Here is a 13,734-nt window from a genome sequence, read left to right as displayed (position 1 = left end):
ACACTCCCACAGCACAGCAGCTCCTGCAAGGCTTCTTGGAGACCCACTGACACTAGCTGGGGAAACAGGTTCAGGGAAGACTATCCGTTTGCCTGAGGTCTTAGACTAAGTTGGCAGCAGGGCCGTGTAGGCCTTGGTGGAGATGTGGGGGGCCCTGACCCTGAAGCACTTGTAAACAGAGAAGGCTGGTGAGCAGGAAGAAGCCGCAGGGCCTGGGGAACTTGGCTGGGCCAGGGCAGAGGTGGGAGAGGTGGCCTGGAGGAAGGGCTATGATGAGTATCTAGGAGAAGTGAGTGAGTGTATGGCGTGCAGGCAGAGTGGGCCTTGAGGGATGCACTGAGAAATGACACGGGTGTGACGAACAGTTCAGTTTAGGCTATTAGGCTTACAGAGTCTGTGGGCTTCCTGAATGGAGGTGTTCCCCCAGTAGATGAGGCTCATACCAGAGGGAGAAGTCTGGGGTGGAGAGTGGGGAGAGGTGGGCAACAAAATGAAAGCCAGGGGGACAGGTGTGGAGAGGAGAGCAGGGCTGAAGAAGAGGCCATGGGGGACACGGATTTAAAAGGCAGGGAAAGGGGCACTTGGGTGGCTTGGTTGGTTAAGCATCTGACTTCAGCTCAGGTCGTGATCTCACAGCTCATGAGTTTGAGCCCCAAATTGGGGCTATCAGGGAGAACCCTGCTTCAGATCCTCTGTCTCCCTTGCTCTCTGCCCCTCCCCCACCTGTGTGTGTGTGCGCACATGCGCGCTCTCTCTCTCTCTCTCTCTCTCTCAAAAATAAACAAATATTTAAAAAATAAGAAAATAAAAGGCAGGGGAAGAAGAGCCTGAAGGAGATGGAGAAGGAACATTGAGAGAGGAAGAGGAGGGCCAGACGAGTGGGGTAAGACTCCAGGAGGAGGCAGTGGCCAAACCAGGAGATGAGGCTGGAAAATGTGTCTCTAGATTGGTGACAAGGAAGGTGCTGGTGACCTTGGAGAAGGGGATTTGGGGAGCACAGAGAGGCCAAAGTCTGGCCCCCAAAGACATGTTAGTCGGGCGTGCGAGGGAGGAGGGGACAGTTGATCGGCTCCTCCAGGCAGTGCACCCCACGCAATATGATTGTGCACAGAGCGGTACCACTATAGGACCCCAGTCTCAGCCAGAGAGAGGCGTGCAAGGATCCACACCAGAATGTGGATGGTGGCAGCCTGTAAGTGACAAGACCACTGATGAGTTTTAGCTTCTTCTGTTATTCCTTACTTGCCCAAATGTTCCACCACCAAATGTGTTATTTCTGGAATCACAGAGGCACACAATAATTGCTTAAAGTAAAGTGGGATGATGAGGTAAAAAGGAACTGGGTGGTAGTGAAGAGAGGACAGGGGTCATGGGCACTGGTTGTGGGATAGCAGAGACCAGAGCCATTGACAGCTGAGCGGAAAGCAGCAATGGGGAGGGCAGAGGGAGGGTGAGGACACGGGATTTGTGCCGGAGACGGGATCTTGGCCTTAGCCAGGAGAGATGTGTCCACAGGGAGTGGAGGGGAGGAAGGCAGATGGTGGGGGTGTAGGTAAGTTTGCCAGAAGGCAGAGAGCTGCTCACCATTATGCCCAGAGGACTCTATTTTCTCTTTGGAGGAGAACACGGGTACACAGGTCTAGGCTGTTCTCCAGGGAAGGGAAAGCCTATCAAACCTGCTGGGTGCCTGCTTAGGAGCCCAGCGAGCAGGCCAGCCTAGGGCAGACCCACCGGGCAGAGCTGACTCAAGACGCCACCAAGATGCTGCTGAGACCCACACCCAGCACTTCGTAGCGGCAGGTGGGGCTGGCCTCCCCCATGACAGCCTTCCCCACCACTGCCATCTCCAGGACTCCCCTCTGAAGGCCGTGCAGATGCTCTGGGTAAACCTCATCATGGACACGTTCGCCTCGCTGGCCCTGGCCACTGAGCCGCCCACCGAGACCCTGCTTCTGAGGAAGCCATACGGCCGTAACAAGCCCCTCATCTCTCGGACCATGATGAAGAACATCCTGGGCCATGCCGTCTACCAGCTCACCCTCATCTTCACCCTGCTTTTTGTTGGTGAGTCCCCCACCGGCCCACCTGGGACACGGTGGCCCAGACACAGCGTTCTGGATTCACATCTGCCTTCTCATTTGCCAGGGAGGTAACAGAGGCCCAGAGAGGTGAAGTTAGTTGCTCAAGGTCACAGAGCAATTCCTGGGCAGAGCCAGGCCCCGTCTCAGGTCTGGCCCACCCCAAAGCCAGGGCTTTGCCACTGATGACGGCTCCAGAAACTGAATACACACCGTGCAAGGCGGCACCCAAGTGCTGATTTATGCCCCTCTCACCTGCCGCATAGGAGCCCAGGGCTCTGGCCCCTCCTCTGACCCATCCCTGCACCTTATCCTCGCCCCTGAAGGCATCCTCACTGAGACTTCCCTGGGGAGGTGCCACATGCCTGCCTAGCCACGAGCTATTTTCACAGCATTCTCATCTAGGCTGCTTCATTTAGGTTTTCCAGCCACTCAGTGGGGCCGGCACCTGTGCCACCACCATACATTACAGTGAGTGCCCTGAGGCACACAGAGGTGAGGTAACTTTGCCTGGGGGACGCAGCCCAACTCAGAAGCCTGGGTAAAGACCAGGCCTCGTTTCCTTGGGTGCTTCAGAGATGATGTGGGCCAAGCCTACCCCTGGGTCACGGAAAGGCCCAGAGTGGGGAAGGGGCTGGTCCACAGTCACACAGGGAGTGGGGGCCAGCTGGGAGTCCCCAGCCGGGGCAGGGCCCCTCCACATGAGGAGCTGGGCTTTCCATGCCCATAATGAGCTAAGTCCAGGGCACAGGTGTGGGTAGTGCATGGACCCTACTCCTCAAGGGGAAGTCCTCTTGTGTAAATTTTGAAAGCAATGTGTTGGCAGGACTATCGTAAAGATTATGTGTAGAGTCTTTGAAGAAGCCACATGAATGAAAAACTAGGAGAGAAGGTTGCCAGGTGGGGGAGGGGAGAAGAGGGCAGTTTCCCGGTCTAATTGCTGGCTTCCCCACTTGAGCACCTACCCTCAGTGGTCTTGGATTCAGCTCAACACCTCACACTCTGAAAATTCCACAAGCTCTCCCGGCACCTGCTTACGCAGCTTTACAAACGGATATAGAATGACATCAGACCTGCCACCTGTGGCTGTCCACACAGCAGCCGGGGGGGGGGGGGGTCGACTCTCCCCCATCACGTGACAGCTCAGGTACAAGAGAAGGAGGCCACATAGGCAGAGCCGGCCTGGCCTAGGAGCCCCAACCTCCAGGTAGCACTCGATGTTTCCTATAAGAGCCCCAGGGGTCTCCAGAGGCCTCAGCAAGGGACACATTCAGTTACAAGAAGTAGCCTTTCAGGGGAGCCCAAGGCCACAGGCTCCACCAGGGATTCCTAGTTCATGCCCAGTCCTCCCAGTCCCCGATGAGTTTGCCAGCTGGAGGTCACTTTCTATAAGCAGTGTCAGCTCACAACACAGCTGGCATTCCACCTTTATCAGATCTCCACAGAAAAGCGGAGAAAAGTTCACCCAAGGTCTTTCCCCTTAGAGAAGAAAGTGTTCTGTTATCCCTCCACTCACACTCAGGGCCACCCAACAGCGCAAGCCCACTCTGCCCCCTGATATCCAGAGCACCGCCTCTGACCTGCATGACCCACCTGGCTGTGCAGAAGAGGCCCCCACTCGGGGCCAGCGTCTTCCCCAGCCATGGCCCTCAGCCCAGTTCCCGCCCTCTCGGCTTGGCAGGCGAGAAGATGTTCCAGATCGACAGTGGGAGGAACGCGCCCCTGCACTCGCCACCCTCGGAGCACTACACCATCATCTTCAACACCTTCGTCATGATGCAGCTCTTCAACGAGATCAACGCCCGCAAGATCCATGGCGAGCGCAATGTCTTTGATGGCATCTTCCGGAACCCGATTTTCTGCACCATTGTGCTGGGCACCTTTGCCATCCAGGTAGCCAGGCCCCACCCTTGCCTGGGCTGGGGTGGGCAGTGGACAGCCGGGGCCCCTTGGCAGTGCCCTGAGAGCCCAGACCCCTGAGTTGGCCCCTGATGGCCTCTCTCTCTCTCTCTCTCTCCCTCTTTCTCTCTCTGTCCCTGTGCTCCCCTTTGACCTCCAGATAGTGATCGTGCAGTTTGGGGGGAAGCCGTTCAGCTGCTCTCCGCTGCAGCTGGACCAGTGGATGTGGTGCATATTCATCGGGTTGGGAGAGCTCGTCTGGGGCCAGGTACGTTCTGGATGGGTTCTCAGCAGAGGGAGAGAAAGAGCACTGGACAGGGAATCCGGGAGCCCCAGGAATAAGTCCTGGCTCTGCCCTGGGCTCGCTGTCTGGCCCTAGGCAAGGTCCTCCCCATCTCTGGGCATGTGAGCAATGGGGTTTGGCCCCAGGTCCCAAATACTGGTCTTTGGGGTACTATTTGGGGTACTTTGGGGTACTGGTCTTTGGGGTACTTTGATGCTACTATTTGCTTGATGGTTTTCCTCAATCCAATCAGTTATTTTAATTGAAATTATTTCAAAAGGCAACTTTATGTTGTTAACATGATTAGAAAATCGGCATCATCTGTCATACACAGAAGCTACCCAAAACAATAATAATGCAACGAGAACTATGTTATTAAACTCTAACTAGATCCTGAAGCCAGCTTGTTGTCTAAAAGAGTCCAAGCAAAGACTCCTTCAGAGGGCTCCAAGGAAACAGAAGAGGGGTGAATGCTGCTTTGTCTCAGAGCTATCCAGTGCTGTGTCTGAGATCCTCCCCAGCTTTAGGGAACCATGGGCTGACTGCTCTGTGGGGGCCCTTCCAGCCGTGACCCAGGACATTCTCCCTACTTTTGCCCAAGTCCTAAGCATGTGTGCGTGTGTGCGTGTGTGCATGCATACACACACACGCTCACACACACGTGCACACACTCCTTCAGAGCACGTCTGCTTGCAGACGGACCAGGATGCAGTGCTTGGGAGAAGTACCTGGAGCTGGGTCTGGGCCAAGGGGGCCTTATTCCCAAGGTGCTCCGTCATCCAGGTACTGGGAGCCCCAGGTTGCCTGAGACATTGTTCTTGATTTCAAGCTGTTCCAGGCTGGAGTGGGAAGTTGCAGTAGCAGAAATTAGATAGAAGATAAAGAAGAAAATTTAGTTTCATCCAAAAAGGTCCTTCTTGCAACTTTGGAGCTTCTTTGGGAAGTTGATAAACTAGATTTGACTTCGCAACCCCATTCCTTGGGCACCCTCACAGCCAGGCCATCTTTATCCTCCTAGAGCCCACACCCTCAGGGAGCTCTTGGCTTCTGGGAGAGCAGACTCCTGACACCTGAGGATTATGCCGGTGGGCAATGCTGAAACCTCCAGAGAACCCGTGAGACTGAGTGTCCAGGCCAGCCTCTGTTTGTCCCTACAGGATAGGAAAGGGGCCTCTAATCTCTGTCACCTCAGCCTCCCCACAAGGTCTGTCTTTCAGGTCTCAGCCCCACAGACAAGCCCTTTGGAGGACGATTAAGGATAAAAGCATATCCCCTTCCCATATTGCCTTCCCTTTCTGGGAAGGCAACCATTCCAAGTCCTAGGACTGGCTGCCCCCAAGGTACCCGTGCCCTGGGCCCCTATTGCCCACACTCAGTTTCCACAGGACCAAATGATCAGGAGGAGTGAGCCCAGGGACTGAGGGCCAGCCATGAGCCAGGCTCATGCACAGCAACTTAGATACACCACCCTGCTTAATCCTCCAACTCTGAGAATTACCCCCAGCTTTACAGATGGGAAAGGCAGAGCTCAGAGACGTTAAGTGACTTACCCAAGGTCATGTGGCCTGTAAGGCCTGGGGCATATTCAAAGTCACATCTGTCCAACTCCTGAAGGCCAAGATTTTCCTCTGAATGAGTGACTTAAAAAGCAAATCAATAAGCAATTATACAAGATGGAATTGAGGAACAGGTAGGATGAGTTAAGGAGCGAGCTGAGCATGAGTAGGTAAGTGGGGAGGAGAGGGGGGTGGGGTGGCAGGGCGGAAGGAGGCCACCTGTGGGACGGCCCCCATCACCCTGCCGCTGGACCCTCTGCAGGTCATCGCCACCATCCCGACCAGCAGGCTCAAGTTCCTCAAGGAGGCGGGGAGGCTCACGCAGAAGGAGGAGATCCCGGAGGAGGAGCTGAATGAGGACGTGGAGGAGATAGACCACGCCGAGAGGGAGCTGCGGCGGGGCCAGATCCTGTGGTTCCGAGGCCTGAATCGGATCCAGACCCAGGTACGGGAGGCTCCCAGGGCGGGTGGGTGACGGAGACGGGCGTGCTCCATGCCACCCCACAGGCACTCAGAGACCGGACTCCGGCCCTGCTCTCCCATCTCACCAGCCGTGTTCCCCACACGCACGCTCCCGTGGCTGCTGAAGAAGCTGCGGCCTCCCCAGGAATGTTCCGCCTCGCCCCGCAGACCAGCGAGGGGTCAGACTGGGGGTCACACCCACCATGGGTTTCGAGGGGGGATGCCCCAAAGCGGGGAGGGGGCCTGAGTGCTGAGGTGAGTGAGGGGCTCGGGTCGGGGTTGCGGGGCGGCCACCGGGAGGGGCAGTGCAAGGGTGGGCACCAGTCCATGTAAGGGCAGGGCCAACCCCACATTCTCCCGGGCCTGGGGGTCAGCCTGGGAGGTCCTGGCATCTCTACACATGCTTACATGTCCTCCGCCTGGGCCTTCAGACACTGCCCTCCGCCAGGGTGTTGACGCCACTCTGGGAAGCAAAGTTTGGTGTTCCCCATGCATACACAGACACATACGTGCACACCAAGGACACACATGCCAAGCACACGCGTGGGACGGATTCCTTCCCCAGGACAGAGACACGTGCCACAAATGTGTAGGCCCCACACACTCTCGCACAGCCCTCTGCCTAGGCTGGAGCTGTAGTTCACACTGTGCGTTCACAGCCCCGCGGGATGAGGGACACGGGGGACTAGGAAACTGAGAGAGGGTGGGTCCCTTGCCCCCCCATCACTCTGGGAAGTACTGCCCAGCCCCTACCTCGATCTGCCAGGCCTAGGTAACAAACAGAAGATCACCTGGGCTGCTTCACACCCCATAGGGCACCCCCAAACATCCTCTCATTGGCCTCCACAGCCCTGAGAGGTAGGTATGCCCCCCTAGTTTTAGGGGTGACCAAGGTTCAGGAGACAGCACTCTCTGAGAGCCGGGGTTGGGGTGGGACAGGTTTCAGACCAAGAGCCTCCTGACGAGCCTGGGTTCTCCCCCACGACAAGGACCCCAGCACACGGCCCCCTTGGCCAGCCCTCCCCGGGACTCTGGGGCCTACAGATGGGCCTGGAGCTGAGCAGACATCTTGCAGAGGCTTTGAGTGTGTCTGGTAGTCTTTGTTTGACTTTAAGTGACGTTGTCGTTGTCACCGTGGCTGCGGCTGTTCTCGTGGCGTTGCGCCTGTCAGTCGTGTAGCTGTGTGTCTGTTCTTCTCGCAACTTGTCTCGTTCTCTCCTCCGTTGCAGATTGAAGTAGTCAATACTTTCAAGAGCGGGGCCTCCTTTCAGGGGGCCCTGCGGAGACAGTCCTCCGTCACCAGCCAGAGCCAGGACGTAGCCAATCTCTCTAGCCCTAGTCGCGTGTCGTTGTCCAATGCTCTTTCCTCTCCGACCAGCCTTCCTCCTGCTGCAGCTGGGCGTGAGTGTGAATCCTTACTGCCTCGGGCGCCACCGACGCCAGTGCTGGGCGGGCAGGGGCCGGGGCACCAAGGACACGGGGGGCAGCCAGTCATGGCGAGGCCCAGGGGGCTGAGGGACCAGAGCCATAGAGAAGGGTCCCAGTTGGTCAGGAGAGCATTGCCAGTCATGGGGTGGCAGTCATTTGGTGGGCCAGGGTTGGCTGGGGTCAGGGTCAGGGATTTAACCACTCAGCTAAGGGGTCGTGAAGGTTGAAAGTGGCCAAAAAGGTCTGGGTCAAAGGATCAGCATCTGGAGGGGAGTTTCCCGTGATCAAATGTCCCAGCACCAAAGGGTCACAGCAGCCAAGGGACAGCAGTCAGCGGGGAGGGCAAAGCATCAGTCTAGGATCAGTCTAGGATCATACTCAGTCAGGAAAAGCCTAGCCCATGAGGGCAAAGTCAGAGTTGGCCAAGCAGTTAGAGTCTTATAGTCAGTTAGGTAGGGGGTTACCACGGGTCAAGGCCCTGAGGGGTCACAGTCAAGTCACAGTGGGGTGCAGCCAAGAGAGGGGTCACTATAGGTCAGAGATCCTAGTCGGTGAGGGCTCCCAGGCCATCAAGGAGATCACAGCCTGGTAGTTCAGAACCCTCTGCCTTCTCTCCTTGTACATCTGAGGACATCCACTGCCTTACACACACTTTTCCCTGCACACTGAGGGTCTGACCCCTTTCTAGAAAGGACAGAGCTCCTGACCCATTCAGCTTGACCTCAGGTACAAAACGGTGGGCCCAGGCTCACGTCTTGGCTGGGTGCCAGGAGGCCCTGAAGGACCTGGTCTAACCTGTGGCTTCTGGCCCTTCCTCATCTCAGGGATAGCGGAGGACTCTGACCTCCTCCATCTTCTCCCTCCTGCCAAGCTCACCTCCTCCTCTCAAGTGGAGACTTCTGACCTGGGTCTCTCATTTCTGGCCTGTCGAGATCTTTCTGAACCACCCCTCCCCCATGGCTTCAGGCCCCAGGGAGAATAAGAAGTGTCTATTTGCCACCTGCCTCCTTTACCTTGTCTCCAGTCAGCCTCTCCCAAACCATAAGGGAACCCCTGGTTCTCGTCTTCTCAGATTGCCACAGTGAGTCTGTTCTAGCCCAGCTTTTGACAAGGAACAGACTCTAGGCTTCATCTCTCCATATTTTGTAAAGTGCCTGTTCCCCCATCCAAACACAGTACACCCACCACACACATCCCCTTCCACTGTGTGGGAAAGGACTTGCATGCAGGGTGGGACCTGGGCCATCTGAGCCCTCTGGTGGGAGACACAAGCCACAGAGAGACTGCTGATGGCATATGCTCATATCCCATGACTGTTCAATGGATGCAGCCCTGCCAGGTAGACAGGATGGGGGGGGGGTGCAGAAAGGGGAACAAAAGCCCTTCCATGTTCACTCATTAGCACAAAATCCCAGCAATGGGGAGGTGAAGCCAAAGTGAAATGGAGAGCTATTTGAGCAGATGGTGTCCAAGTCGCATGTCTGTGACTATCACTAGGAAGTCACTGCCAGGCTTTCTCAGGGCAGGAAACACTTTGGTCCCCTCCTCCTCCCCTTTACAGCAGAGAGCCTCACCCGGCTGACCTACTCCTGCATCCACATAGCTCTGGCCTTGCTCAGCACTCACTACCACCTTTCTTGAAGACCAATGACCAAGTGTTCTGGTCTAGGGGCACCTCGCTGGCTCAGTGGATAGATCATATGACTCTTGATCTTGGTTCAAGTGTAGAGATCACTTAAAAAAAAAAAAGAGTTCTGGTCTGGAGAGCCACTGGCTGAAAAATCCATTTCTTTTGGCTCCTGCCACCCCTCCTCGTGACTCCTAAAGCCCCCTGGCTGGGTCTGGATGCCAGCCAGTTTGGTTTCTGAGTGCTCACTCAGCTGTTTGTCCATCCCGGGTTAGCCTCTTTCTTGAGGCATGGTGCTTCACCCTGGCCACAGCCAGAGACAACCTGGCATTTCTGGGCACCCATGCAGCCTTTGGAAGTCTTCCTGTGGTATAGCCCCTCACCTTAGCTCTTATAGTCTAGGGAAAGAGCTTGGTCATCTCAAACCTGGGTAATATCATTCTCACCTTTTCCTGTGCCATTTATAAAACCATAAGGCCAGCCGAGGAACAATCAGCTCTCAACACTTCTTCAGAGAAACACCGATTTTTGCCCACCTCTCCAAGGACCCAACAGGAATGGTCAAGCGTGACTCCCTCATCCAATTGCCATCTTGTCTCCTTAAGCATTTTGTATTCCTACCCTCTATTGGAGACTCCAGACTGTAATTCAGCATGCTTTATGGGATCCTGACCATCCCCCCTAGCCAAGGGTACTGGTTCCAAAAGAGATCACGACCTCTGTGGTTTCAACACACACATTTTGGTCAATACAGTCACAATGTGAACTCTAAATAAATAGTCCCAGTTCCTCCTTCTCCTGAATAGTCGTTATAACAATGACATACCCTCTGGTCTCCAAGGACTCTGAGGGCCCTCTAGCTACCAGCCAAGGTCCCTTCAAAAGCCAAAGGCTTTCTTCCCACAGGGAGGTGTGAAGCCAGTAGCCACAGTTAAGAGAAGGGGTCCCAAATTGGGTGGGATGGAAAGGTAGGCTGCCTCCCACCTCCTCTGAGGAGGGTCTTCCTCCTGGGGATTCTCCAGCAGAGGAGGATAGCCATATGCATGCTGAGTTCAAAATACCTGGAGTCTGTATATTCTAGAAGGAGTCAAACCACTGTTTCCTGGGTTATCAAGAGTTAAGCACCAAGGCCGGGGGCCCCTCTCCCTGGGATGGACTTCTGACTCATGACCTTGGGGTGAGGAGCCCCCCCACCACATCACACATCGCTCCCCAGGCACCACTGTGGGACAGAGGGTGCCAGGCAGACAGGTGCATGCAGACATGACAGGCAGGTCAGGCTGACATCCGGAATGTTTGTGCGGGAACTCTCATCCCCTCTCGTGCTTTCCTCTTCTGACTCACTCAAAAATGAGGGGTTTTTTCCCCCAGAAACTTAAAGGCACATGCCTATAAGGCCTTATACTTGAGCCTCACTCAGCGTTTTCCAAAGCTGTTCCCATATTCTTCACTTCACATATGCCTCGCAAATGAATAGGAGGAAGGAGTTTCTTCAATATATCCATTTAACTGAGAAAGACACTGAGGCTCAGAGAAGTGGACTGACTTGACCAAGATCACCCAAGTGAGTGGCAAGAGGCCTGACTCAAAAGTCCCTCATTTTTCCCACCAGTGCACACCACTTTCCAGACAAGCGCATAGACCTGGAGCCTGCAGAGGCGGAATTTTCATTCCAGAACCAGTGCCCATGCCCATAGTCTCATACAGTGGAAAGGAACCGATCCTCTGGGATTTAGAAGGCCAAGAAAGCTGTCTCTCTGCTTGAATTTCTACCAGCCTGGCAGGGACTGGGGAGAAGGGCACCTCCCCGCTGGTGATCCAGGACAAAATTAACATTCAGCTCTGACCCAGGGCCAAGCTACACTCATCTGCACCCATCTCAAACCACTTTTGTATTTAGCGAGTGTGTGGCAGGCTCCGTGTTGGTCAGTGAAGGTCCTACTCCTTCAAACCAACCAAGCCAAGAACTGCAGGGTCCTAACCCAGAACCAGCCACTTTCTGGCCACTACCAGACCGGGCATCTCCTATTGCCACTTCCCCGATACATTCCTGATTCTGAGGACTGCTAGGAGCAAGGAGTTTGCATCTCTTAAGGGGAGAAATGAAGAAGGAAAGAAAAGAAAACTGTATCTCTCATTAGCGTTTTGGTAACTGACTTAGTGCAATCTTGGGTTGGCGAGAAAATGGCTTGCTTCTGGGGTGGGGCCTAGACCTCTCCACTGTCTGAATATTCCATGTGTTTGTTTCCCTAGAGGGCTAGAGAACCCTGGATACAGAGTTCAGCAAGAGAGAGTGAAATTAAAAGAGGTTGTGAGTCTTTAACCTTGAGCCTGAAATGAATGTGAATCAATCCCAGACTCTTGGCTTCCCTGAAGCCGGGTAAACATTCGAGTATGTCGAACCCGTCCCAGCCCGGGGCCTACGCATTTCCTCAGAGCCCTCCAACACGGGCATGGGTGTCCTACTCCCTTTGTGCTGATGAAACCAAAATGTCTAAAATCCCACAGGCCCGGTCCTCACCCCTCTCCCCTCCCCCCATGCCCAAATGCGGCTCACGCCCAAAAATCTCACTTTAGGGTAGGCAGGGAAGGGAGGCGGAAGAGCTTTTTTTCTTCCCGTATTTTTTTTTTTTTTCCATTTCAGCCGCGGAGTGAACCGAAGTGGAGACTTGAGATGGCCGTGGTGGGGTGTCCCGAAAAGTCTTGTCCCCACAGTCTTGTCCAGAGCAGTTCATTCTCTCTGTTGTCTCCATGCCAGGGGGAGGGCAAGGGGCCTGCATCTCATTGTGTGTCGTCCCCTCTGCATTTTCAGTCACATGACAGGGTCCTGCCACCATCCCTCCTCCTCCACCAGGTGCCCCAGCCAGCATCTTATTGCAGTTCAGCCTCAGAACACACTGGGCACTAGGCTGGGCAGTTACAGTGATTATTATTCCCATTTTACAGATAAGAAAACTGAGGCCCACAACACCTTTTTCATTGTTTTCACTGAATCAAGGGTGCAGTGGCCTGCTCATCAGGAGATCAGAATATTTAATAATCTCTGCAGAGCCACGAATGGGGAATCCAGGGAGAAAGAATCCTCGGAGCAGTGAAATGCCTGTCAGAGGGCCAGCACTAATGCATGGCATCTGCAGGCACCTGCTGCCTCTTATTTAAAGCATGATTCCAACAAGGAGGGTCCCATGGAGTCCCCAGCCCCAGCACATAAGGAGGAAAAGGGACAGAGATGCTTTTGAGAAAACAAGGAAAAATCAAAACTACTAATGATGGCTGACAACAAAAGAAACTTAACAAACGAAATCAAAACTGTGGGGTCTTACACAAGACCGAAAAGGATTCCTGACCAACTTGAAGTTAAACCCTTCTCTGTACACACTAAATAGGTACACATCTTATGTGCTTTAGAAACACTTCCCTCTGAAATAGTAAAATAGACCCTGAGCTATGACACTTAAAACCACCAGCCACAGTCACCCAGAAAACTCACTTCCATGGCCCACGCTTTCCCCACCTGTGTCCCACCAGGAAGATACCCCTGGGTTCAGCTGAGAGTTCCACAGATCCTGGGACCGCAAGGGCCTCCCCACAAGGACCCCAGCGGTCCTCTGCCTCCCGCGGGTCTGTGGTGTGGAGGCAGCCACTGCTCTCAGCTCCACGGCCACCTCGCTGAGGCTCTGCTCCTTGGAGGCACTGAGGCTGCCTTGTATTCTTCCCCTGCCACTGCCTCCACTCCGAGTTGGGGCTAAGAATAGAGGAGAAAGTAACTTTTTATCCCAAGTTCCATCTGCCCCTGGAGATGACAGGCATGGCTTCCCCCTCCCAAGAGTCTGGAGAAGGGACCCCTCTCTTCAACACAGGGATCCTGTTCCTCTGCACTCCGTGAGACAGGACAGGGGATGACCAGTGAGGCAATGTGGTCACTTGCCCGTGGTCATGGCAGCAAAAGTGCCAGAGCCAGGACTCAGGCTCAAGTCTTCCGGACTCTGAGTCCAGTGCTCTTTCCACCAACCTGGAAGACTCAAGATCCAACCCCCTTTCGTGGTTCAGAGAACCATGGCTTCCAACGAAGTCACAGAAGGTGAAAGAACATGCTGTTTTGTGGCTCAGGTCCACACCCCCTAGAATCCCACCCAGGGCTGGGTTTGGCCATCTGATTCTGGCTTCCTTTTTTGGGGTTTTTGTGTTTTCAAAGCACAAGTAAATCAAATACCCCAGGAAATGAGGGACCCCAAAGCCAACTCCAATGACTGGCCAGGGCTTTGAGTCTATACTCGAGTGTTTACCTCCCAAATGCATGAAGGAAAGAAACGTTGGGTACAAAGACCTCCGTTCACATTGTCCAGGCTTCCAAGTGTAGCCGTGTGTCTGTCTGTGTGTGCTGTGTGGTTCCTGACCCCT

At 54.6% G+C, this 13,734-nt stretch overlaps 1 protein-coding gene across 15 annotated transcripts in view; it reads left to right on the top strand.

Annotated features, from left to right (window-relative positions):
* The window catches only part of ATP2B2 (ATPase plasma membrane Ca2+ transporting 2), a 388,293-nt gene that overhangs the window by 368,747 nt on the left and 5,812 nt on the right, over nt 1-13,734 (top strand). For 9 of the 15 annotated variants that reach the window (XM_043588121.1, XM_043588117.1, XM_043588115.1 and 6 more), the window contains 4 exons: nt 1,851-2,064; nt 3,760-3,971; nt 4,138-4,245; nt 6,079-6,261. In XM_043588121.1, coding sequence (XP_043444056.1) covers nt 1,851-2,064; nt 3,760-3,971; nt 4,138-4,245; nt 6,079-6,261 — 717 coding nt within the window. Of the gene's footprint in view, nt 1-1,850; nt 2,065-3,759; nt 3,972-4,137; nt 4,246-6,078; nt 6,262-7,507; nt 7,680-11,586; nt 11,642-13,734 lie in introns of all 15 variants that reach the window. The other 6 variants (XM_043588125.1, XM_043588123.1, XM_043588119.1 and 3 more) reach the window with 4 other exon arrangements.

This window comes from Prionailurus bengalensis, chromosome A2 (assembly GCF_016509475.1).
Source record: "Prionailurus bengalensis isolate Pbe53 chromosome A2, Fcat_Pben_1.1_paternal_pri, whole genome shotgun sequence".
NCBI lineage: Eukaryota > Metazoa > Chordata > Mammalia > Carnivora > Felidae > Prionailurus > Prionailurus bengalensis.
Note: the sequence above shows the minus strand (reverse complement) of the source record. Positions and strands in the feature narration are given on the sequence as shown.